Source organism: Saccostrea echinata, unplaced genomic scaffold (genome assembly GCF_033153115.1).
Source record: "Saccostrea echinata isolate AGI-Se365-2 ecotype Australia unplaced genomic scaffold, CSIRO_AGI_Sech_v1 ptg000043l, whole genome shotgun sequence".
In the NCBI taxonomy this organism is placed as follows: Eukaryota; Metazoa; Mollusca; class Bivalvia; order Ostreida; family Ostreidae; genus Saccostrea; species Saccostrea echinata.
This window is the reverse complement of record NW_026889792.1, coordinates 760,792-787,957: the sequence shown is the minus strand read 5'-3', so window position 1 is coordinate 787,957 and position 27,166 is coordinate 760,792. Positions and strand designations below refer to the sequence as shown.

Here is a 27,166-nt window from a genome sequence, read left to right as displayed (position 1 = left end):
TTACGTAAAAATATTGAATGTAGATGGCATTTGAATACCCTTAGAATTAAATCATAAAAAAAGGCATTGGATCAAACTCAAGACATTTCATTTTTATTTCTTACTTTTTTTTTTTTACCCATTTTTGATTCAGGTATAGTTTATGCATCATTTTGATTTCCTGGTGGTTGTAACTCAAAATAAGTTAATTAATTTTATGATAACTTTTTGATTTTCATATGAATTGATCCATGAGTCAATTTCAATTAAAATATTATAAAGCTGATAGCTATAAAAAGTGACATAACTTACGATAAGTACTAATGATAGCAACAAATTAAAACGCATATGAGTCAAATTAGATATAGAAATATGTCTCATTTACATTAATTGAAATTATTTTTTATTATTAACTAATAATGATAGGTGATAAAATCACATGTTAAAATGGTTTGACAGATTAACACGATATGTGTAGCAAATTCTTAACCCGTCTTTTGAAAGTAAGATCTGCTCATACCTTGAGAACCCTATTGCATCTGTATGTGTATAAATATTGTTTCGTACAAAAGAAAACAAAATATCGAGTTTGAAAACTGTTCTATAGAAATACCAATATTCATACACAATACTTTTCAAAATATTGTTTTTTTTTCAGGATTTAAGGATAAAGGTTACTCCATTAACTATTATTCAAATAAAACTATCACTTAACACACATTTCGAAAGAAAAATGCTATGTAACAAAGCAAAACAAGTGATATATATCAGAAAGGGGCAAAGAGAAGAAATAAAAGCTATTTTATAACATTAAGATTAGAAAATCATATAGAAAGTTATTTGTGGTGTCATAAAAAAGCAAGAAAGGGTCGATGGATTTACTTTAGCATGGTTTCTATGGGATCTGTACTAGAGACAATTTATTATCGTACTTATAATTAATTAATAATTCAAATTTCAAAATAAACAAAAAAATGAAATTGTATATGAATCATGCAAAAAAATGACATGTATACGGAGAGAACTCCTCAGTTTGTGATGTGTTCACGTCAACTTTGATGAAAGTGCACGTACTCTACAATTCTTCTTTGGTAATACGAGACAATGTAAAAATATATATGTATCATTATAGCATTTTAACGCATTTAATTTGCACAAACCAATTAACAATCACAGTATATATTAACTTCGTTGTATTAATGAAAAAAAATCAAATGCATCTTAAGTTCATAAGAATGCTGTAGGCCATTTGTTTTCTTATGTTTAAGCAAGATGAAAGGAATAATGAACACTTGTTTGAATTAAAATTAAAATAAGTTTCTTTAAATTAGAATGCAGTACTATAAAATGCTGACATTTATGTATATGAATTCTTTCAGAGATTACGAACTCTTTATGTCTGTATTAAAGACGTTTTTTTATCAGAATTAATGCACATTTAAAATTCAAAATTATGTAATTTACCACCAAAGGAAATTTGATAACTTCTATGGATCTAGTAGAGGCTTTAGAAAGACACCTTCTAACTTCAGGTCGCATTTTCTAAAAAAAAAAAAAAAATATATGTATTGTCCACAAATACATGTTCCACGTAATTAGTTTCATAAGTAATTATATATGACAAGAATACACAGTGACTCCATTTCAAAACCTAGTTGTATTAAGGAGGCTGGGGGGTCAACAAATTAACCATCAGATATGACTTAATTTTTTTAATATGATATCTTAAGCTGTTAACTATCATTTGGCAAACAAAAATTTCATACATTTTAGTTTTTAAATTTTATCATTTTTGTATATCTTTATATGGAGCTCTTCTTCTAAAGGAGATCAATATAGTTCGAAAATGGCCACAACCACCCAGCCGTCTTAAGTTGAGCAGTAACTTTGTTGGACTGTTGCTAAGATATAGTGGAACATCTTTGGAGAAAAAATATTTATACAAATCATGCAATGAGTTTCACAATCTGTTAAATTAAAGGAATACATTTTGAAAAGGTTGTTGAATTTAACATTGCTAAACTTAAAGAGAAATTACCTCACACGAATGCATGCGTAAAAAAGTTTAACTTGTCGTGGAATGGCTTTGTCTATCGTACCAACTGGCACTAAATGAATACTCTTGCAAAGCCCTCTGTATTTTGTATTCTGGCTTTATTTATAGATTTTTTAAAAAAGAGGTTTTATTCAATTTGACGTCCCATATAGAAAACTTTATGTCACTAGGAAGGATATAATACTATGCTTATACTCTGATAGATATGGGAAATCTAATTTAACCACCTGGTTTAAGGCATTTCACTAGCTATAGAATCTTGAGGTTCTTTTCTGACCTGAGAATATTTTTAAACCTATTTCCATTCGTACTTAATTTTTTCCCAACATTTGGAGCATTTTTGTTCCTTCCTTTTGATAGAATATATTTCCCCATCTGGTATCTTTTTCTCTGTAAATTGATAATTAATATACTTTATCTTTAAAAAATAGTTAAATGTTCCATACTTTATTATTGACATATTGTGTTTACAAAATAAGAATGCTAATTTGAAGGGTTTTTTTCAATAGGAACCTATCCAATGTATTACGTACGAATAATTCTAGTACGGACTCTTCTTTCACTACTTGTGATGTAAAGTAGGGCAGATTGATCTTGGTCGTCGACACTATTTTAATCATTGTCTTCTTGGACTCTGCTACTTAAATCCCCCTCCAAATTCAATAGCAAAGTTTTTCTGATTGTCTGTTGCATTATACAAGCTACTGTCGCAGTTTGTCAATGTTATCAAAAATACATATTATCTACTTTATATTTTCGTAATACATAATATATATTTAATGATTGTATTTATAATTATTGCTTATGTACCTACTCTGACTAAATGCCTTTTAATTTGTATGCCATCTATTTCATGAGCTAGCATCAGTGTTGTTCGGTACTCGTAATTATAAGTTATTTAGAGATTACAGTAACTAAATTGTGTTTGCAATTCCTGAAAAAAGACTAGGATGAATAAATGTTTAGTGATCTGTTGTCATATAGTAGAACGGTTTTCGAAAACAAATTTGAAAATTATATTGAAGTTTGTTCTTATACCAAACACAATGATAAACATTTCTACATGTCCATGCACCGGAGTTTTTCGGAGATATGTATTTTATGACATTCTTAGTGTCATTCTTCTCATCAATTCTCAAAATCGAAACCCAAAGAGATTTATTTTTTCACAGTTGTTATCCTTATAAAAGTATACAAACATAGATCCTCGGAAACGTGTTTTGTTTACCATTTGATAAAAATATCTTTGGACAACTATTTAGATATGTATTTTGTAGGGGGATGAAAAAAAAATCATTAAAGTCACACATAATCATCTGCCCTCAACGAAAAAAAGTTAAGGAATCTAAAGTTTAATGAGTTATATTCTGATCCATGCAAAAGAAAAAAAATGAGACTAATTTAATGATTATTTATAGAAAATTTAATCTACAAAGATAAAGATTAATATTTTTACATGAAATGTCCTACATTAATATCCTGCTTCCTTGTTGATCGAATGAAACCATCGAACATAGCATAAATAAAGTCACACAGCTGTGCACAATCAAAGGATGCGAAAGCCCTGAATACTTTGTTACACCCAGACATAGTTAACTACATAACCATAGACAATGACAGATGATGACAACTCTTTGTGGAATTATGTACCAAGACAGATAGACAGAGACAGATTGAGGTAGACACTTGTGGTCCAATGACCCTGCTGGTACAATGTTGTCACGAGGGTTAGAAAGATCATAAAAATGTAACTAGGGTACATTATGAAGTATGAAAGCTAATTTGCATCTCTTGAGTAATATGTTTTAGTTAAACAAACCAAATTACAAAATTATTCAGTACAGAGGCACATTGTTCTCATGTGTGTGTCAAAAAATACTACGTGATGACTATTTGGTCAAAATTAACCTCGTACATTCTAGGTGCAGTCAGAAAAAAAGACAACTCGTATTTGCCTGCACTGAAAATTGTCAAATGTTATCTGAGTAAAATTCATGAATTTAAGTAAAATCATTGTGAAATAAATAAGTTTTTAAGCTGACATTGCAAGTGAAGATTTTAATAAACATGACAAAGTGTTTATTCATTTTCTTTTCCATTTGAAGAAATTATAAGGAAGAGCAAAGAGAATTTTTGATTGTGTGTGTACGCATTGACACCAGTTTGTATTACATAAACCCTTCATTTTAATGTACATGTATATACATGTAGAATGGCACTTGTCTAATTTAAAATACATTGTAAAAATAAACGTCAATTATTAAGACGCAATAATATATATTTCTTCAAATTCTACTCGGAGGTTTCATTTTGTATGTATGACGACATTTTGTTCAATTTATGCTTAATTTGCTAAAATAGCCTACATTTTATTCTAACAAAAGTTTATTTCCATAAATTTTGAATCAGTTTTAAAGAACACGACACATGAGTAATATCAATGTACTTGAACACCATTAAAAGCACAACCAAAGGTTTTAAGAACGTGACATTAAACTCTGTCCTTTATAAAGGATTGGGTCAGGGTTATAATTCAAAACAACAATGTAAAATGTACGTCTTTAATGTACACTAAAATTAAATTCTCAAAGTTGAGCAGCATCAACTCCTGATATAATAAACGTAGAAATTTTATTGAAATTTTACTGATTAAGCAATTAATATTCATATGTGTACTGACACATACCTAATAATATTAGGAATGTAAACAGTTCGTAGTGCTTTTAAGAATAAATTCGGTGCAGAAATAAATGTGCTTGTAGGGCAGGTGTGAAAAATGCGGAGTCTTTTTATCGCAATTTTTCTTAGAATACTGTTTTTACTTAAATTTTGAATCAAAATACGTATTTGAATTTTATTTGAAAGTAGAGACCCTTGTATTATACTATCATCAACTTGTTTGTCAGTATCGTAGCTTTTCTCGATTCAGAAATGGTTCGTACTTAGAACATTGTTCTTGTGCCTCAATTAAATAAAATGGAAGGCATAAACCCAATATACAGGTGATAATAGTATATTGTTACATACATAAAGAAATTGAGGATTAAAAAAAATACAAGAAGAAATCACGTTAATGATGAAGTTTAGTTGTTAGTTAGCTATCAATGGCTTTAATAAAAAACAAAAACAAACACTTTTTTATGTTTTGAGATGCTAACCAAGTAACACAACCAGCGATTTGTAAACGCAATTTTCAAAACGTAAAATATCATATAACAAACATTTCAAAGACCTAAGAAAACAAACAATATTTCAAGGAATATGTTTGTTGTTTCTGCACTGTAACGCCATGTAAATTTAAATGTTTGCTACGTTATATAGATACTTTTCATACCTGTTAACTATGAAAAATTGTTTATTTTTTTAATTCAAATTTGAATTAAGAACGCACAATTAATTTCGCTTTCATTTATGTGCGCAATAATATTTGTGCATTTGCACTCAAATCCTTGTCATTCATCTCCCCTGTTTTTTTTTTTTTTTTTTTTTTATTCTTTTTTGAATGGATAACTGTATAATTTTCATTCATGAAAAATTGAAAAGGCGATCGCCAAACGCACTGGAAAAATTATGACTAAAATTAAAGAATGCTTTTCATAGAAAATTATTTAAAGTAAACGATAGATCGAAAAATGAAGTTTTAATCAATGCCTACACCTTTAACAAACACATACATTCTTACTGTTCAAACATATATATATATATATATATATATATATATATATATATATATATATATATATATATATATATATATATATATATATATATATATATATATATATATATATATATATATATAAAACAGCCCAAAATATGACGTCTGCAAATTGAATTTAGAAATGAAAAGACGAATAGAAATCAAACTCAAATGAGCCATTAAACATTTACAAGAGAGATTAGAGCAAAAATGGAAACATCAGAGGAGTGTCATGTGATAAGGAGGTGTAAGGATCCCCAATAGACTGGTCATGCGCAATATGAGCGCTTCATCTTGATTTAGTAAACGTTATCTTGATGGCGTAAAATTTCTTGTAGCAATTACCATATTCATTATAAGTTGGTAAATCTAGGTAATGTGATAAACATGCTGTAATATAATCTGTAGTGCAATACATTAGAATTAATTTATGTATTTTAAGGAACGTTGCTAAAGCTGCGATTGTTGTATTTCAAGATACTAGCATATAATCCTTTCACAGGTGCACAAAAGGGCACTAGCATTTGGTATTTTTGCAATGTAAATGACTGAAAACAATCAAAACTAATAAGCATAAATTATGGTCTTTGATTTATGCAACTCTTACAAATAAAATCAAACTGATTCACTCAACTAATGCTCAAAAGGTCTATATTTAGTTACGACCGAAAGTACTTGCTAAATTTTGTTAGGATATACCATGTACCTTCGTATGATGCATTAATGAAAATTCATTATGTCCAAAACAGGTTCTATTCCAATAAATTATAATGAATGAATATTTTTTGGAAAAAAAATGTCGATTCTTAGTATATTATGTAAAATACAATCACGCATACAAATAAAGGTAAAATCAGTGAAATTGGGTTTGCTATATTTGTCTTACCGTCTGATATTCTTTTATGAAACAAAACTTAGTAGCCTAACGATAGAAAAAAATTAGAAAAACCTAAGAAAATATTTTATTCTTTACAACTAATAAACTGTCTTTAAAAATTTTTTAAGACTCAATTGCACTGTTTAATGTAGAGGAAGTGTCAACTGTGGCTACAGACTCAATCATCAGGTTCTGCCTCATGAGAGCATAGACTTAAAATTCAAAGCAGTTGAGACAAGTTAAATTCAAAAAAAATAAAATAAAATAACATGTCGTTCCTTGTGGGAAATGTAGATGTAGATAATCAGTTAATAATAATTAATGAAATACATTCAAATTCAGTACTTTTCCATTGCACGTCCATACATTAAAGATGCAGATCTTAATTCCATGAAGAAGTAATATAATCCTTTTCATAAAATGTTTAGAGGTTTCTTAACAAGGTTAAATGAATATATATAAGTACCAAACAAATACTTTCGTCTTTAATATGATTGATGGTAAAAATTTCTTTAATGTGATGACATTCTGTGATGATTTAACATAAGAAAACATGCATGTACTATAACCTGATTTTGATTATCTGGAACAACTAAACCTTAAACAATGTTCTCCTTTGTATATTGTGGTAAATATTCTAATGTACCTGTATTGAAAGAGAAATTTAAGACAGACATGCATTGATAAAGGTCATTACTGTTTTAGATCATTGTCATAAGGAAATGTAAATAATTGCTTTTGATTAGATCAACATTAAGAATTACTTTTGAATGTTTTCAAAGGAAACGTTTTAAAGGCTTTAAATCTTGCAGCATGAAAACATTTATGATTTGTTTTTTTCTTTGAGCAATATCAATTCAGAATTGACCGTCACTGTAGCTCAGTTGGTAGAGCTCGTTCCGTGATAGGAAGGGTTCAAACCCCGGTCGCGACCGCCCTTAGTCAATGGAAAATAGGTAGCAAGCGTCCGTTCGCCAAGTGCTTGGCACTTTGAAGTGAAAGTTGCGACTCTTTCGGATGAGACTTTTAAAACCGAGACCCCGTATCACGGAAAACGTTGGCAAGATAGAGATTCCTCACCGCTTAATGGAGCTGAGTGCCGAGTAAAGTCTAAATTTGTAGCCCTTTATCGGTATATGGTAACATCTATATATATATATATATATATATATATATATATATATATATATATATATATATATATATATATATATATATGACGTAAAACAAAATACAATTGACAATCCATTCAGTATCATACATATTGCAATAACAAAAATAATAAATATTATTATATAATGATAAAATATACAAGACAACTATTTTAGAAAAATGAAAAGAAGCTTCCAACCTGCACTTGACGTGGATAATCCAAGACAAGTGTATCCCCTTGCCAAAACATTGAAATAAGGTAAAGATATCCAACCATGAAGATCTCTATTTTGTTGAACAAATTTCCACCAAAATTGTGATCAGATTTTATAAAAAAAAAAATCAATTAAAAAAATAATAACAGTATCATACTTTGTCTAAAACTGGCCACGAAACCTAGCTTTAATAGTTCAATTTATTTTACATTTATCTATCAAAGGTTTGGCCTATTCCACTACATGTTCATACATCGCGGCATTATCATTTCAATGCTAATTGCAGGGTCTTCATGACCCCACCTCTGAATTTTTGATTGTCAAACTCTTGGAAGGCATGAGACGTGTAAAGCATACTGCAGATAGCAGGCTACCAATAACAAAACATATTTAACAAAAATATTCCAGGTTTTGCTTTGTATTTGTAGAAATGTTTATGAGTCAGCTTTGTTTTCAGCAGCATTTTCATTAGCTTTTCACGGGCTGTTTAGAGTAGGCGAGTTAGTGATCCATCCAAGTTTACCAGCAAGGGTTATTCAAAGGGATGATGTTAAATTAGACAGAGCAGAGGGCTCAAGAAACATAACCATTACATATTCCAAGACTGACCAGATGGGCAAGGGGACAGTACTCAACATTCCTAGGGTGAGAGACATGACATGCCCATTTCGTCACATAGATGTTTTCATTAGTCTCCGTCCAAATGGTTCAGGTCCACTTTTTTGCCACTTTGATTCATCTGCATTAACTAGATACCAATTTACTGCTATTTTGTCAAAAACAATTAAACACCTTAACTTACCAAGCAAGTACAAAACGCATTCCTTTCGAATTGGAGTGAGTACAGAGCTCGCTCTTAAGGAGTTTTCATCTGATGTCATTCAAAAGTCTGGTAGATGGAGATCTAGCTCTTACAAATCATATATTCGTATACAAAGTTTTAATTTTTCATAGATTATTTATATTGTAGATACCCAAATCATTTGGTTGGTGGGCTCCTCAATCATAAAAGGGCACAAACAGAAGCTATACTTAGACCTGGTGGTTGCAGTTTGAATCTTGATAGGGTATATATATCATTATGGTGGCAGGGCTACTGTGGTCTAACACTCATGCAAGTTATTTACAAATTAAAATACTTGAATAGATTTGGTTCACAACCGAGAGCCATCCTTCTACATTGTGGTGGAAACGATTTAGGCCGTACTTCTATATGCAAGTTAAGGATACAAATCATGGAGTTAGGCTTTGGTCTTGTATTTTACCACGAATAAAATGGCCGTATTCCCATAATAGTGAAAAAATGGAGAATGCTCGTCGACGCCTTTATTCCTTTGCAAGCACTTTAGTTAAGTCTGAAGGGGGGCTGTCATTTCATACCCTGATATTACAGCACAACCCAAAATGTTAAACAGTGATGGGGTCCATCTATCCAAATTAGGTAATTCAATTTTATTAAACACATTACAAGGGGGTCTGGAAGCTATAAGGGGTCGCAACATTGCATACTTCCCTGAGTAGTCATTACGGGCACGGCTTAATAATACCCTAGCGTCGCTCTACCCCCACTTTTGGTGGCGGAGTTTTCTACCATCATTGCAAATGCTTACACTTATAGTAGGAAACTTGTGGCGATTATGAGCGGCACTGTCAAACTTTATGATGAAATGTGAAAATGTACAAGTCCTTGATCTCTGCACCTCCCAGGGTCAAGGTCATGAGTTACTTGACCTCTGCAACTCCCAGGGTCAACTCTTTAATATCATTTTGAACTTTGAACTGTGAATGTGGAAATATGTTTTTGTAACTTGGTCGATGTTTTGTAAATAAGTTGTGTACTGAAAATGTGAACATTTGATATTGAATATGCTTTTGATGTTGCTTTTGTTGTTTGTTGGGGCCAGCCCTTTGACATGTTGGCGGCCCATCCGTTTTGTTTGCATATACAGCCGTGCCCATAAACACCAAATTAAAGAATTGTGTATTCCTAATTTCTCTGTTTCTTCATTGCACTGTTCTGAGATAATACATATATAATGCATTGCGATATTAGAAATGATGGTTTTGAAGGGGAGTAAATTAGAGATTTAACTCTAAATTAACATCATTTTAAGAGAGAACTTTTTTGTTGTCAAGTATAATTCTCTATCCATGGACTTCCTTCAGACAGAAGGAAAATAAGTTTTGGAAAAAGTTTTGAAAATATGTGTGATGTAGGAAAATAATAAATAAAAAAGGTAAGACAATAAATAGTGATCAAGTTCTGTCAAAATTCGACTCAACTTTAGGCTGTACTAGTGTTTCAGAAAGGTCATTAAAGCAATCATAGAATGTGTACATGTAAAATGATGACTTTAAACCAAACTGTTCTTTAATATAATTTTTTTAGCCTATAGCCTATATAGGTTTTATAAATGATTGTGCTCAATATCCGTTACTGCATACTGACACAGGAAAGAGACATAGACACCATAAAGGCTGGCGATAACAGAATATAGCTACATAAGTAAGGAAAATTGATGATGGAAAAGCTGAAGTATTTTTTCTTCTTAAACTGAGTTTAACTGTTTGTTTGCTATTTACTTCAATATTCAGTAAAAGATCAATTAATCAAGGAGTATTGAATGTGTATATTTATGTGAATGTGTATATTTGTTTTTATCAAAGCCTACAGAAGAAATGTCAATTATATTTTTAGAATAAAGAACTGATATTAATATATAGAATTACAGCGATAATCATTTCTTCTTGAAAAAATGGATTTTGAAGGAAAGGGCGTAAAAGACACAATCTCACAAGCAAATTGCCACACACGATGTAAATATGATTACTATTTTTCTCGTACTTGCAGAAAACTCAACTTTTAAAATTAAAGAGTTATCTATTGAAGGACAGAGCGATGCACTTTAAAAGTACGGTAGCCATACAAATTATGAATTTTAAAAGCACGTGTTAAGCTGTCAATTTGATAAGATGCGTGGGTTTTCTTTTTGTAAAATGGAATTTCCAGAGAAAGTTTTGATAATGTCTTCACTCAAACATCCTGGTTTAAAACACTCCTTAAAGCTATTTAACAAAAAAGGAAAGCAGATTTTAAATTATATTTTTTATAGGAGAAGAAACTTATTACATAATTGTAAGATGGGGATTAATGATAATGTTTAAACAAAATGCATGTAGTTTTTAATTGACTTCGAACTTAGTTGATTTCATACACCAATTTTAAATTTTGACATTAAGAAGTCTTTTAAGCAATGTGAAATTTTCAATGGCATGCTGCAGACTATACTCCTTCGGCTTCTGTCTTTTTGATTATGGTTCTTACCTGTATGAACCTGTCAAAATGTTTCATTGTGTGTCCTCTTTCATAAAAAGCAAAGAAATACAGCACAATAACCGTTATCGTTTTCTATTTGTTTTAATTTTTTATTGAATATGATTTATTAAGAGTACAATTTAGTATTTTTGTCGAGAACAAAATAGTTTGGATCTTTACTTAGCTTTCTTTCTTAATTGTAAGTAGACTATGTACATGTATATAGACTATGTGTATTCTACACATAGACTCAAGTAGAGTGCTGTACTATTCCAAACATTTTTGACATACTACATAAGAAACTAAGATATGAAAAAGGTTTAATAAATAATGCAAAATTATGTAAAATTATTTCGTGGGAGCAAGTTTTCGTCGTTTGTGGAAAATATACTGAGTCAAGGAAAATTATTTTCGTGTTTGATATCATTGACAGCTGCTTTTTCAATAAAAATGGAACTCGTAAATATACTTACCTTGTCATTGGTCATTTGCAAAATTATTTTGTTAAAAAATATTCTGATTGTTCACACAAGTACTCTGAAGTTGACATTAAAAAGATGCTTGAGTTTCTGATTGACAATATCTATGTAGTTTTTGGAGACCAGGTCTTCCAACAATGTGGTTTTTGGAGACCAGGTCTTCCAACAATCCATTGGAATTCCCATGGGTACCAATTGCGCCCCGCTATTAGCAGACCTTTTTTTGTATTCATATGAAGCAGAATTTGTCCAAAATCTTGTACGTGACAAGAAGAAAACACTTGCTGTGGCCTTCAACTCGACATTTAGATATATCGATGACGTATTGTCAATTAACAATGGCTATTTTCATTCTTATGTCGATACGATATATCCTTGTGAACTTGAGATAAAAGATACCACAGAGTCTGACACATCTGTTTCATATTTGGATATTTTACTTGAAAAAGACGTTAATGGTAATCTAACAACCAAGCTTTATGATAAACGTGATGACTTTAACTTTTCAATCGTCAACTTCCCTTACTTATGCAGCAATATACCTTCATCACCTGCATACGGGGTATATATCTCTCAGTTGATTCGATATGCAAGAGCATGCTCTACGCATGTACAATTTCTAAAACGAGGTAAATTATTGACAAATAAGTTGATGAAACAAGAATATCAGCTGTCTCGTTTAAAGTCATCATTTCGTAAGTTCTATGGTCGATACAATGACCTTGTCAGCAAATACAATTTATCATTGAGTCAAATGCTGATTGACGTTTTTCACACTAATTGTTAGGCCATTATTTACACACTGAATTGTCGACGGATTTTTCCGTTGTTTCCCGATCATGACAAGGAGCACACGGCGGGTGTGACCGGTCGGCAGGGGATGCTCACTCCTCCATGGCACCTGATCCCACCTCTGATGTTTGGAGGTCCGTGTTTGCTCTGCTCCTATTTTGTATTGATTAATGGACTTTTGAGCTTGAATGCTGTTCGTTATCTCCATATATTTCATAGACATGATGTACAAGATACTATGTTTTGTGATTTTAATGTTTCATAGAAGACATGACTCAATGGGTCTCTTAATATCATGAAAACAGGGAAAAGTAATAGAAAAGTAAACGAAAATTTGTGATTTCTCAGTGAGCAACGTTGTTTTATATGTATGCCAAAAGAAAATTCTTGACACAGAATGGTTATTAAATTTTCTGTTAACCTGATGATAACAAGGAACATAGAGGTTGTGGGAACGGGTCTGACCGGCCGATAAGTGATGCTTACTTTTCCTTGGTACCTAATCACGCCTCTGTTTTCAGAAGTCCAGTCTTGCTGTGTTCACAGTTCGTATTGAAAAATGTGTCTTTGATCAGTGTTCTTTACCTTCGAATTTCATTCATTCATCTCTAAGTATGAGACGAAAGAGTTCTTCGTAAATCATAGGTATCGTTCAATGTTAAATTTTAGTCTGTACAAAACTATTCAAAACCTGCAAATGTCTTATAGATTTGATCATTACTGGTAACTCGCTATGATTTGTGAACATTTACAATGGAGCTGTTCCAGAAGAGGTTAGTCTAACTGTATGATGTTGGGTCCAAGGACAACACAGTGGTAATGAAAGAAGTTACAATGTAGAGTGCATATAGAGAAGCATTTGCTGAAACATAGACTTGCTCAAGTCTCTAATTTTTTTTTATTTATAGTTTTTTTTTTTCAATTCTTTGTTTAATTTTGTATTGTGTTTCCTCTGTTCTCTATCGTAGATAAATGCTACCAAACATAGATGTTTGAAATTATCAAAAAGTATTAAAGAGAGCACTAAATCACAGAAACTGGAGCAAGTCTAGCTGAAATCCTCGATGATCAGTAACATCCTGTGATAAAGGTCGGACGTTTAAACTATTCATTATTTTATTTGAAAACGATTAAAATGATATGTTTTTTCAACAATTATTTTAAAAAAGATATTTCAAAAAATATTGTTTATACAGATATATTTTTTATCTTTATATTCGTATGAAAAATCTTTTCTTCAGGATCATTAAATGCGATCTATGAAAACACTGATTTTATTCAATACGATAGGAAATTTAAAATTAATACATCTCAAAGGAAATTTTAAGGGCATAAATAAAGGTGCTTTTATGTTCCAAACACATTGTGACATAACTAGAGTATGTTTTCTTTTAAAACCTGCACTAATTTTACATGCATTAATACCAAAAAAATACGTGTTTTTTTGTAGCTTTAGGAATAAATTATGAAAACAGTCAGGACGTGTATTAATGAAGCACAGTCAGGGGCTATGGGTCATGTGCATATAAATGTTTGTGTCAGAAGAAAGGAATACTGAGCATTATATCTGCCTTTTCCATTACATAAGAAGACTGTACTTGTCATATTAGATTACTGCTAAAAACTGTTACTTAATCTGGGCTTTCATATTTTTTAGACATCGAAAATTGTGCTTTTGAATTACGAGTAAGAAAAAAGTGCTATATTATTATTATAAAAAAAATGTACCATTTGATATAATATGTTATAAATTCAGTGATTCATTCATCAGTGAATTGAAATACCAAGAACTTGAAAAGCTAGATTACTTGAATACTCTGAGGACAATTACTTACAAATCGTAGACAGCATGCGCAGTGATCTGTTTGGATCGTTTTACTGTCCATTCATTGTTATTGCCACGTGATTCATTTTCACATAAACTTTGATATTATTTCATATAATTAGATGTTTTAATACTTTTCACTAAATCGAGAAATCAAGAATGCTAAATGTATAAGATTTATATTGTATATAAACATATAGATATATATTCACAATTAAAACTTTGTCGATGAATACTTTTGTACTGAATAGTTTGTACATATTAAAGATCAAAAGTTGAGGTCGATAATTCAATTGATTGAGGCCAAAGTCTCTTTTTTTTTAAATTAGTTATGGAAAACAATTTTTTTTTCGCTTATAAGTTTTTTTTCAACATTTTAAAGAACTAGATGGAAAACATCAATGCCATTAACTTTGTACTCTGTAGTATCATGCCCTATATTCCACTTGTAGGTGATGCCATGTACAGTGTACATCTAAACCATTATTAATCATTATGAATGTCAAAATGCAGAGTTATTGTTTCTGAAAAGTGTACTGTTAGAACACGTCAGTGCACTTTAACTTTCCATAAGACTTATTAATGTTTTCAGATTAATGTTAACGCTTTTATTAATGATTTCATTGAAAATAGAAATTTTTAAATAGATAGCGTTATTGTCGAGCATTCTGCTATCATGTTATGGCCGTTTATTGACTTAGTTGATCATTATTTGAGAATATTTAAGCTTTCATTTTCTTACACACATATTAATCCTTCAAACTTCGCTCGTTGGTGCAAAGTTAGTGCACCAAGATCTGAAGATGTTTTTTTTTTTTATTTTTCATCCCTAACAAAGGGAATAACATTTTTAAAAAAAAAAAAGAAAAAAAAAAAAAAGAAGAATAACAGAAATGTACGTGTTCCGTAATTGCTTTTATTTTTCAGCTGTTAATGTGGAATATGATTAATGTTTTGACATTGTTCATAACTTTTTTAAAGTCTGTCATATTGCCTGGATCTGAATATTTTTGTTTATCCTGACTCTGTTTCAGTAAAAGTTCATCTAGGAACGTTTGTATGTTCATTGTCTACAATGACACTCGAGTTTGTTCTATTTGTCAATTGATTGTTTTCTAGAACACCGAAACACATCAGTGGTATTTCAACATTACTTGTTTCCCCTTTCTCATAGATTCTTATTCTCGAAATCGAAACAACAAGGTCTACAAAGTAATGTTGTCTTCCCAGCTGTGAGGGGGAAGGCTGTGGAATAACTCCCATTGGAACAGAAAATCCAAACACTAGTTTTTATTCTTTCAAGAGAATTTGGTAATCCGGGAACTCTGTCTAAAACTGGGTAATCTTTTCATTTTTAGGCTTATTTTTCTTACTAGGGTAGGTATTCTCTTTTCTTGTTGTTTTTGATACGTAGCAATTTCTTCTCTTGATATCTGATCAATATTTTCTTTGATCTTGTAATCTGAAAAAAAAATAGAAAATGTACTCTAAACATTCAGAATGTCTGTAAAAAACCTAATTATTTAATGCGTGATTTGTGTTAGTATGACAATAAAAATTCCTACCACATTGTAGAAGGATCCTGATGATTCTGGTGCAGTCCCGTCGTTCGCCACTAGTGATGTGAAATAAGGCTGACTGGCCCAGGTCATCAACACTATTAACGTCACTACCGTGTTTGATTAAATATTCTGCAATTTCAAATTTCCCCTCCTCCAAAGCAAGTAGTAATGCAGTTTTCCCCAAATTGTCAGTAGTGTTCACATTAGCTCCTGTTAATGAAAGAAACAAATATTGCATATCATAGAATTCGGAGTCTTACTGTGACATTTTTCTATCTCTATGGAGATTTCTATAGATTTTTTTTACCTGCTTTGATAAGATGCCTTATCATTCTAATGTCATCCATCTCTACAGCTAGCATCAAAGGTGTTCTGTATTCCTGACTTGATTTGTTTAAGTCACAATTACCTGTAATATAGATATACAAATGAATTTATATGATTAGAATAATGAAATGAACTTGCAAAGGGAGAAAATCATTTTTAAATTTTCTTTTCTTTTACATACCACACGTCAACAGGACATCTAACATTTCAACGTTTCCATTAACTATGGGAATAAACAGCAGAGGATCACCATTGTTGTCACAAATATTTGTACTGATTCCAAAACGCAACAACTTCATTATATTCTTTATATCCCCGTCATCAACAACTTTCAGCAGTAGTTGCTCAAAAGAGTGGGCATTATTTTCCATTTTGACTGAGAACGTATAGCTGTTAATTGTTTTAAGCTATTCAGCGATGATGTATTGTTCTTTTTTCTGAGTCCCATTTATACCTCTAACACTAATTTGCATATTTTGTCCTACAGTACTGTGCTTGTTCTTGATTGGATAAAAAAAATCTGTTGAAAGGAGACTTAGTCTGCTGTGGTTAGCATGTGATCATTAGAATTAATTATCTTTATGTTTTGTAATTATTAAATAACTCATAATCTTTGATAGGTATAATCATTTGAAATGCATATTTGTCTCGACAATGAAGGTCACAAAACAGGTTCACTTTGATGGTGTTTAATTAATGTCATTCACCTCACGTTTGGTTAATAGAAAAAAGAAGAAGAATACGTAGATTGTCATTGTCTTTTATTTCAGAATTCACGTTCACAAAACTATATATATAATATTTAGAAAAATATCCTGAAGTTAGAATTTTAACAAAAAAAAAAAAAAAAAAATGAGACAAAAACAACACATAAGAGACTTTTAGAACATTTTCCATAAAGCAGACCTTCTCCATTGATATATATTTTGGTATCTAAAACATCAACGATTTCATTTTCTATTTGTTCTCAAATCGAGTGTGACCAGTTGACAGGGGATGCTGATTCCTTCCACACACCTAATTCCATCTCTGAATTTTACAAGGGTTCTTGTTTTATGCCCTCGTCTCAGATTTGCATTGTTTGTAGATTTTTTGAGATAGTTCACTTATCGCAATATTTTATTTCATTGACTTAGCATTGATTTATTTTCTTTCAGTTTTTTTTTTAATAATTCGTATCATCTAGTAAAAGAAATATTAAAAATGGCAAAAGAAATTTGTTTCTCTATATTGTATAAAACATGTCAAAATTCCTTCTTTACTATTTACTATCAATTCATAATTTTCAATCTATGATATTTAGTTTTTGTTACTTTATTGTTCGTAGATTCTTTTTTATTTGTGTTTTTTTTTAAATCTCATTGATCATGATAATTTAAAGGAGATCATTAGTGGATTTACATATCCATTTTCATTTAATAAAATGTAAGCCAAGCCGAGAAATTCAAATATCTTACAAACATAACTCAGATCATTTGTCGTTGGTTTCCTTCATTCTTAAGATGATTACCACACAACTATTTTGGTTTTGTTGTGAATGGAATACAAATTGTCATATAAACAATGAACTTTTATGGTTCATCTAATCTATATATAAATATCAATGAAATGTCATTCCTAGCATTTCTGGTCAGTGTAAAAATCTGATTAGCTAGTTTGATGTTGCATAAAAATAAAGAAGGAGGGAGTTATATGCGCCGTAATAATGCTAAACAAATTCTCACCTAAAAGAAAAATTACATTTAATTCATAAAATAATCCATTTCAGAGTATAAATCCCTAGCTTCCAAGATACGCACAGTTTGTTTTGTATTACTAAGCAAGTTTGCAGAAAAGAATAAATAAGTAATTTAAATACGATACCCACTCCCACCTTTTGAACTATGATCTAATTTACTATGATAAGCAATGCAATTTTCATATAAAACAGTCATATAATTTATATCAAGAAATGTTTTTATAAACTTTAAATAAGGAAAGAGGGTATTTAATCATTTAGTAGCTTCTATGTACATCATCGAATGTGTATAAACTGCAATGTAGATGCATTTGAAATATCAATAAACTATATTTATTTGTTTGCTGTATTAAGATAGGCTGTTGAATCTAAAAATATGCGGGCCCGGGGACATAGCTATTCAAAGCTCACAATACGCAGTACAGTTAGAAGTAAAAATTCGTATTCCATTTTCTTATCAAAATATTTTGGAAAATTTGGACCGGGAAAAGGGGGGGGGTACGACACATGCGATTTTAAATAAAGATGAATTACGACTGTCTCCTCCCGTAGAGCACACGTCCCAGTAAGCATCAATATGTTTGCCCAACGTTAGGCCAACAAAGCTCATTTTGTTTGCCCAACGATGAATGCCAATGTTGGATCAACACTTCTGTGCAAAGCCGGCCTTTGTCGGACCAATATATTGGCATTGCATCGACTCAACATTGTTTTGTGATTTCATCGACGTTGGTCCAATATCGGACTTACTTAGGACTTAAGGTAGTTATGTTGGCATTGCATTGACCCAATATGCATAGACCCAACATTGTACATACATTGGATTTAAGGTAGTTATTTTGTTGGCCCACTAGTGAAATCCTGTTGGGTCAAAGATACTACATGTATAAATACCTCAAAGATACATTGTACCAACGTAATTTCAAATGGTTTAAATAATGTTCAAAATCTTTAACTGCAAATTCATTAAACGTATCCTTTTCAATTGATAAATATTCTGTAAGAAAATACAAACTACAAATTCCTAGTATCAAAAAAGTTCACTTTTAGGATTTTTCATAGGTTTCACTGTAAATATCCTAAATCATACACGGGTATAATACTTGGTATAATTGTTAGTTCTTGCATCCTAATCTTTCTCTGTCCCTGCTATGGCTCCTGTAGATTTTTCCCCTCTTCTCATTCCTTCGATCCTTAAGTCTTTGATGTCTATTTACGTGCACTTTGAAGTTTCCGCTCCATTTCTCCTTTTCAGCGAAGCCACCGCATTAGCTCTATCATGGGTCTGTTTTTTATTGACTCTCCACATTTCTAGCAAAAGCGGAACGAAGTACAGTGTATTACATTTGAATATACAAAACTATCGAAATCATTTCAATAAAATAATAATCAGACAATAAATAAAGTTAATTTCTAGAATGTTTACGTAATATCAATAGGGCAATAATTAATAACTTGTTGCGAATCAACGAGTCACACACAGATATAAGAGCGCCAAATGCGCTTTGACTCAAGGTAACAGCTAAAATACATGTGACGAGATATCAAACACTAAATACTGCATTGACATCCTAGTCTGATTGAATGGTAAGGTATTGATGTCATACTGAGGTGTGCACATTCCGTTCGTTTATGCAAAAATAGTGTGTGAGACCAGAAATATAAATATTTCAATCAGATTAGATACTGTAAATTCAATAACCAAACGTACAAAGCAAATCGAATTTAACTTAAGAAATAAACAAAAATGTTAAACATTTCAATGCGAAATGAATTTGGTTGGTCACGTGATCAAATCCTGTGAAGCCTAAAGGGCTAAGTACCTGTTGAGGTATTGTTATATTGCAGAAAAGGATTGCTACTAAGTATCCAAGATTAATACTACTAGTGTCCTATCAAATATCAATATCTTAGAGAACTCATTCCAAATGAAGACTGCTAAATATTTTTCTGAAGTGTAGTACTTTGTCTTGAATGTCTGCGTGTAGAAAAACAATAGTGTGACAAAAAATAATACAGCAGTACCTTGTCCTAACATGTCCTAAATCAAATATTCTAATAAGTAATTCGTCCTTATTGAATCTGATTAAAAATAAGGCCCTGATACTCTCTTAAAACTGCCATTCACAAGGAAATGATTTGATTTAATGATGAACACTTAATATCTCTAGATAAGAGCATTTCATAATGAATCAATATGCTGCGCAGTAATTCTCATCCATTGACATGTATTAATTTTTTATGACAAAATTATTTAACATGGCATCTGATCCCACCTCTGATTGTTTGCTCTGCTCCAAAATTTGTATTGTTTAATGGACTTTTGAGCTTGAATACTGTTCGTTATCTCCATACACATGGTATAACATTAATGTTTAACTTTGAGATAAGTGTGAAAGTAATACAGTTTCTTTGATAAGAAATCAATGTAACTCATTAATGATATTCTCTTCTCAATATTTTAAGCTAAACTTGGTCATAAGGGAAAAAAAGGGAAAAAAATTGAAATTAACAGAAAATACTTTTTTCTACAGTTGGATATGTAATTTATTTTACTTGTGATACAGGATTTTTTTTATTGATTATTCTTCTGCTTTGTACCCGGGAAATTATTTTTTAAAAATACTTTTCCATCCGAAAAAAAAAAATCCATATCAAAAAATAAAACAAAAATGAATATCCTCTATTTATTTTGTGAATTTAAAAATGTAGCGTTTCAATTTGTATGCAGAACTGTTAGGGACTACAAGGTAGAAAAAGAATATAGATATGCACAAATAGATAAATCTTTAAATTCAATTTATATTTGTTAAGATATTAACATTATCGTACTAGTTTTACACGAATTGAAATAAATATACCTCACTTTGAAATAAATTCCGTTGGTTTTATTTGTGTTTTTATATTCCTTTTTGCATGCAATTTACTTATCTGGCCAAATGCGTGAGCTATAACACACCTAATGATTGCAAAATGATGTGGAAATATACGTAGAATCTTAACTTGCAGAATAATATTGTCATAAAATTGAAAAAAAAAACATAGTCCGAGTTTCCTCTGTATCACTTTAAATAAACCTATGATGTTGTATATTTTCTTAAAATAGTAAGAAATTAAACATTGTTAACATTGCTGTTTTAATGATGTTTATTTATTATCTTGTTATCTAAGAATACATGTAAGGCACAGTTTCAATACAAATCTTGCGCTGTGTTTTTCTTAAAAATTAAAGTGATGTAAAAATTAGAACTCATGGTTTCTGAATCATTGAAATTCCATGCAGAGAGATCATATAAATCATTTTTCTCACATGACCTAAATGCTAATTGTGACGTCATAAAGGTGTGCATTTTCCCGTATTTTCTTAAAAAGTTGCAGAAGACACCAATTCTCAATGGAATTTTCTTTCAGATAATATTGTCCACAGGTATCGCCCACAAAAATTTTACGATATATGATTTTTCAAAGAATTTTACACACCATATCCGAAAATTAAAGTGGGCGACGGCTGTGGACGCTATTTTCTTAAAGAAAATAACCCTTGAAATGGTTCATTTTGATGCCTTTTCTGTTTAAAATAGAGAAATGCATCAAATTAATGACATCATATTTCCAGAATGGTACTCCTTCATGCCATACATTTTCCTCATTTATCACAGTCATATACCCAACTAATATTTAAGCCAATTTCAAAACTTTTTGAAAACATCAAATTTTTGGGGCACAATAAAGCTAAAACCGTACCTTCTTCTTTGTCCATTTAGAACATTTTTTTTTTGTTTTCAGATATTGTCCTTTTTAACAAGAATTATTACTTTTTGTGTCAACGTTTTAGCACAATTTTTGGATCATTACATTTTACGTGTTACATTTTGGGTCAAGATTAAGCAAAATGCAGTAACGCAAAACTTAATAACACACTTTTTGCCCAGTAAGTTCGAGAATAATTTTCATTTTGAGTATAACAAAAGGAAAAATAAACAAATACTATTTCTTCCATTAGAACTGATTCTATCATATCTTGATTTCATTAGCAGTTGAAAACCTGTAAATATTCATATCATAGGTGTTACAAATTACGTGTAGAGGGGGTGTATTTTGTTGATCAGTGCATCAATTTGCTTTTGCTTTATGATAGGTATATTCATGAAATTTAGAAAAATAAATCTTTTTATTTGTACGGACAGGTGTAAGCATCTGTTCCAAATCCTACGTAAGGTTGCCAATAGTGTTAAAACCTTAGTGTGTATACCCTGTCCCCTCCTTTCGTGCAGGTTTGTTAGTAAATAAACCCATTCATTGAACATTTAAAAAAAATAAAATATTAAAGCATTAACAAAGTCTTTTTTCTGAGCTCTTTTAATAAGCCTTGTAATTTTCATTTAATTTTATTAATTTATATTTATAATTAAATTTATGAATTAAATAATACGTATATTCTAATTCTTTATAGTGTTTTACAAATCACGTGTCTCTCTTCAATAATGGCCTTTAAAATGGATATTTTTTGCAAGCGCATAAAAATACAATGATCAAAGTACGAAGTAAGCATCCTTAAGCCAGGCACACACACACACACATACACTTCTTATTTGCTATCCGATGTACACATGCACGTCGTACATGCATATCAAGACCCTTTAATGGATCCACGATTATTTTTGGTAATTTAGGTTGTTTGTAATCAGACAGATAATACAGACTTATTTATAATTAGACATGTAAATCAAAGTTAAGTTAATGTTTGTAAGTATTCAAGAAAAATGTTAGAAACAAAGTTAGAGAAAAGATAAATTTAAATTTAGTAACGTCCGTGAAAGCCGTAACGTTTACACCATTGCCATAGGTTTGTCTGTCTGTAAAGCAAGTTTCCACCTATACATTGTATGGAGTGAAGAGTAACTGATTCCCAAGATTGCTATGATATATCTTATTAATTTTAATTAATGTGGAAAATGGGAAATATTGCGAGTGTTGAGCTCATTTCGTAGTAATCGCCAACGTGGAAAGATAGTACGAAATCACTACTTTACGGGCGATTGTAATTGGTTAAAATTCTCCAAATGCTCCTCAAAGCATCAATAAACGATTGCAAGTGAAAATTAAAAAAAAAAATAGTGTTTAACTTTATTTCAAAACGTGAATACACATTGATCTATGCGTTCTAAATACTTGTGTAAAAACATCTCTAGTATTTTAAAATTAATGAATTATACCAATTAATGGGAAGGAATATAGGAGAAAAGTCCGACCCGTCATGGGCGCCCAAGTTATCTATACTTATAAATTAATAAATTTTGCAAATAAACTCTGAAACGGCTGCACCAGAGTTCCTACTTACTCCTCTAAGAATAAACTAGATACAAGATGATGTCCGTAAACTATATTTAGATTTCACTCGCATAGTAAGTATCGTACATTAAATTAAAAGTCTACTTTCATTTTCTATATACAGCCATGAAATAGCAAAAAACGTGAGTAAGGTGGCGTTTCCGGTTGGCGGATCTAAGTTACTGGCAATTTTTAATGAAACTGACAACAAGCAATCGTTTATTTATTTCATAAAAAGTCATCACTGAATTATTCAATCAAAACTTGATTTCAATGATATAAAAGAAATAAGTTGTGGTAACCGATTAAAAAGGGAAATGTGCAAATTATTTTCGTCATCACCGATCTCAATATTGACGGAAGCTTCTAGAACATCATAAAGCATCGAGCTCGATGTTAAAATGAAAAACGTTGCGTGAACATTAAAAAAGCCTTTGTATGAATAGTCATTGAAATAATGGTAAATCATTGATAACACTATAAGTTGTGAATATATTTATATATCGAAAGACTATTACATATATGTAGTAGGTTTTCCTAATAAATTTATCGGTAAAATTTGTGTATAATCTCACTGAGAGCATTGTGGCAACGAACCCGAAGTACAATTTGTACTTCGTAATACACTTGCTTACATGAAAAGAGAAAATTATGCATAAGGTATTGTTCAAATACAATTAAAGCTGTAAAATGTTGTGCTTTAATCAATACATTTCAGTTTTTTCTTCTGAATACACTCTTTTGTATAAAATACTCGGCCTATTCATAGGGCGTTAAAAGCTAATTTTTACACAGGTACTTGGGTCTTGGTTTATAAAAATGTATGTACCTTATTCATATGTAAAAAAGTAAAGTACTGTAACATTATTTACATATCAATAAAGTACATACATGTTTATAAACCAAGACCCAAGTACCGGTTAATCCCCCCCTCCCAAATAAATTTATCAGTAAAATGTACTGACTACATATTCGCTGCTTTATCCTTGACGAAAATGAAATAAGAGCATCAGAAGTACATTATCAATAACATAGTATAACAGGTTTCACAATAAACGTCAATTAATGAAATTGTTATATTTCGAGTTTTTACAGAAAAGGGGGGATGTACATCTACTGCATGCGGGATTTTTTTCCTGATATAAGCCTAGCTGAAGGCTGTCAGTAGAAACTACAATATATTTTCTGTCGGTAGTGGTATAAATTCAATTTCCCGCGCTTGCGCGGGATTTCATCTAGTTTTTATAATGAACCAATATGCACATTTTATTTGAAAGGGACATAACACATCAATTAAAGTTCCAGGCCTTCGATACGCTTCAACAGCAAAGAAAGATTACGCTGACAAAATATACAGATTAAAGAAATATTTATAAATTTAATTTGTTTAAAATTTAATAAACTATATATTTTAGCAGATTAATATGGTTTTATCGAATTATAACGAGGTAAATGTGGACAATATTGAATGTACGTGACAAGTTGCAACATCCAACAAGCTTTATAATCACGCAGCTGGCTCCAACCGACGAAGATATTATTAGCTACCGCTCTCGGCCGTTGGAAATTTTTTATGGTGAAAATCGCAAGTTAAATTTCACGATTCGATTAAATTATGTGTTTCGTATTATTGTCTGAAGACACATATTATCTCATTTTCGAGTTTTTGGAATACCTGTGAAGAACCTTAAATTGTTTCATACCTTCAACAGACCGAACCACTTCAGCACAAATTCCAATTCATATTTTTAAAATATTTTAAAATTATTTTAAAATATATATTTAAGATATGTTTAAATCAATTTTGTGATGTTTTGCGTTAAATGCATGAAAAATAATTGAATTTTGTTTTATTACATTTTGTTTATTACATATTGGATTGTCCTCAACGCAAAAGTTAAATAAAGCAAAATATAACAATCAAGAAGTGCGTCATTACATTTTGAGTCGAAATCAACATGTAATAAAACAAAAATAATAATCCTAAAAAGTCTGTTTTTACATTTTGCGGATTACATTCTGCTTTTATCTCGACGCAAAATGTAATAACACAAATTATGAAAATTCCAGTACATATTACATATGCGTTGTTATTATATTTGGCGTTGTAACATTGTAAACAGGGTGATCTTTTCAAGTGTCTTTAAATACTACAAATAATTCTTTTTTACAGTGGCTTCAATACCTATTTCTTCATAGAATTCTTCCCGTTGGTCAATACCTAAAAATTTGAAGACATCTGACTTATGCAACTTTTGTAAGAAGGATATTCTATCTATTTTCCTAAACCCTGAGATATTTTGAACAGATTTGAGTTAACACGACAAAATGATACAAAACACTTCTTTTCATTTTATCAGTACATCAAAATTTACCAAAATCTAGAATCAATATCAAGATTATACAACTTGAATAAGAAACCATGATGCCGTTTTCTGTCAAATCCTTTTTCTTTATTTAAAAATGCACAGAAAACTGGAGAACCCCTGTTTATATTGTAGCTAATAACTTCTTTTAAAATTTAACATGCTGAAATAACATCGTAATCATTTCTAAACCTAAATTGTAAATTGTGTGGAAATGATTTACCACTGTTAAATAAACCATCTTCAGTTTTTGACAGAATTCTTTACTCAAATAATTTACTGACCACAGATGTCGATGTGATACCCATTTAATTAGAAGGGTTACACTTATCTTTGTCTCTACCTTTATAGATAGATATAATTTTTCCTACTTTAAACATCTCAGGAACGTGTTTTTCTCTAATTATAACAAATAAGCCCATTTATTCGACTACACTATGACTATTGTATAAAAGTGTGTTCGTTTGTGAAAAAATCTGTTCTAGGAGCTTTTTCTTTGGTGAGTTGTTCTGTTTGTTGTTTGATCTCCAACACAGAGATAACGTCTCCATCTGTGAATATCCGATCGCATCTCTTTAAATCAATATCGTTGGTCTGTAAAGTTTTATCTAAATGATAACCATCATCCAATGAGTAACTCTTTAATTAACTAAGGATGACTGATACCTGAAACATATAGAAATAATATTACATTACATAAATGATTAGTTATCTCCTCCCCCGGGGACAAGTTTTTTAGGCATTAATAAAACTTAAAAGGTCTATAAATCAAATATCAAATTACGGAATGTTTCATATCACAACTGTACTTTAGTCATTAGTAATTAAAGATCAATTGAACTGTCCAATAATCAGTTATTCTCTGCAGAATCCATGGAATCCTGTCTAGTATTGCGGCGTGGTCTTCCAGGCGTCAACAACTCTTTCTTTCCAGGTGCATTGTGCGGCTGAAGACGAGCCAGAGCGCGGGGTAAACGTGTGACCTTCGGTTTGTCTTCATGTTCTGTCGGAGGAGCGACTGCGTCCTTGTCCGTCAAAAGTCGTCTTGGCGATAAACGCGACTTAGCGGTTGATTTTGGGGTCACGACTGCAGGTGAGACCTCTCCAGATGTAGCAGGTGAACCATGGTTAACAGGTGGTGGAACAGAAGGGCCATCCTCCCTGGGAGTCACATGCGAAGGTTGTGGTGTGCTACATTTCAATGGATTTAGAGTCAATGTTTTCTGAGTCGAGGATGAACCATCTGTAACAGTCTTTTCTGAAGGCTGTGGCATTTTCGGCATCGTTTCAATTGCTGTTAAACGGGGTGAATTTCCTCAGATGCTGGCGATTTCTTAGCGTAACCCTTCCTGTGCCATCTACACGTACCACATACTGGTGGTATTGGCGGACCTCAACAACAACTCCAGTGCGTTCCCATCTCCTTGGGTGGTTGCCCATTAAGTTTTGGA

General features: G+C 31.1%; 1 protein-coding gene and 1 pseudogene across 1 annotated transcript; one reads left to right on the top strand and one right to left on the bottom strand.

Annotated features, from left to right (window-relative positions):
• The first annotated feature begins 3,648 nt into the window (after nucleotides 1-3,648).
• On the top strand, nucleotides 3,649-9,500 carry LOC133201221 (uncharacterized; annotated as a pseudogene).
• Nucleotides 9,501-15,297: 5,797 nt separating this feature from the next.
• On the bottom strand, nucleotides 15,298-16,691 carry LOC133201245 (putative ankyrin repeat protein RF_0580). Its single transcript, XM_061337038.1, has 4 exons — nucleotides 16,462-16,691; nucleotides 16,261-16,362; nucleotides 15,957-16,163; nucleotides 15,298-15,853 (listed from the first exon to the last, which is right to left on the bottom strand). Exons 1-4 carry the CDS (start codon nucleotides 16,649-16,651, stop codon nucleotides 15,690-15,692), a joined length of 663 nt encoding a protein of 220 aa, XP_061193022.1. The 5' UTR covers nucleotides 16,652-16,691; the 3' UTR covers nucleotides 15,298-15,689.
• Nucleotides 16,692-27,166: the final 10,475 nt, after the last annotated feature.

What these genes read in the sequence shown, in the direction of transcription:
- LOC133201245 (XM_061337038.1), bottom strand. Translation starts at nt 16,651, where the DNA reads ATGGAAAATAATGCCCACTCTTTTGAGCAACTACTGCTGAAAGTTGTT. An exon ending in AGATGTCCTGTTGACGTGTG is followed by an intron (nt 16,363 to 16,461) that starts GTATGTAAAAGA and finishes TCTATATTACAG; the next exon opens with GTAATTGTGACTTAAACAAA. An exon ending in CAGGATCCTTCTACAATGTG is followed by an intron (nt 15,854 to 15,956) that starts GTAGGAATTTTT and finishes TTTTTTTTTCAG; the next exon opens with ATTACAAGATCAAAGAAAAT.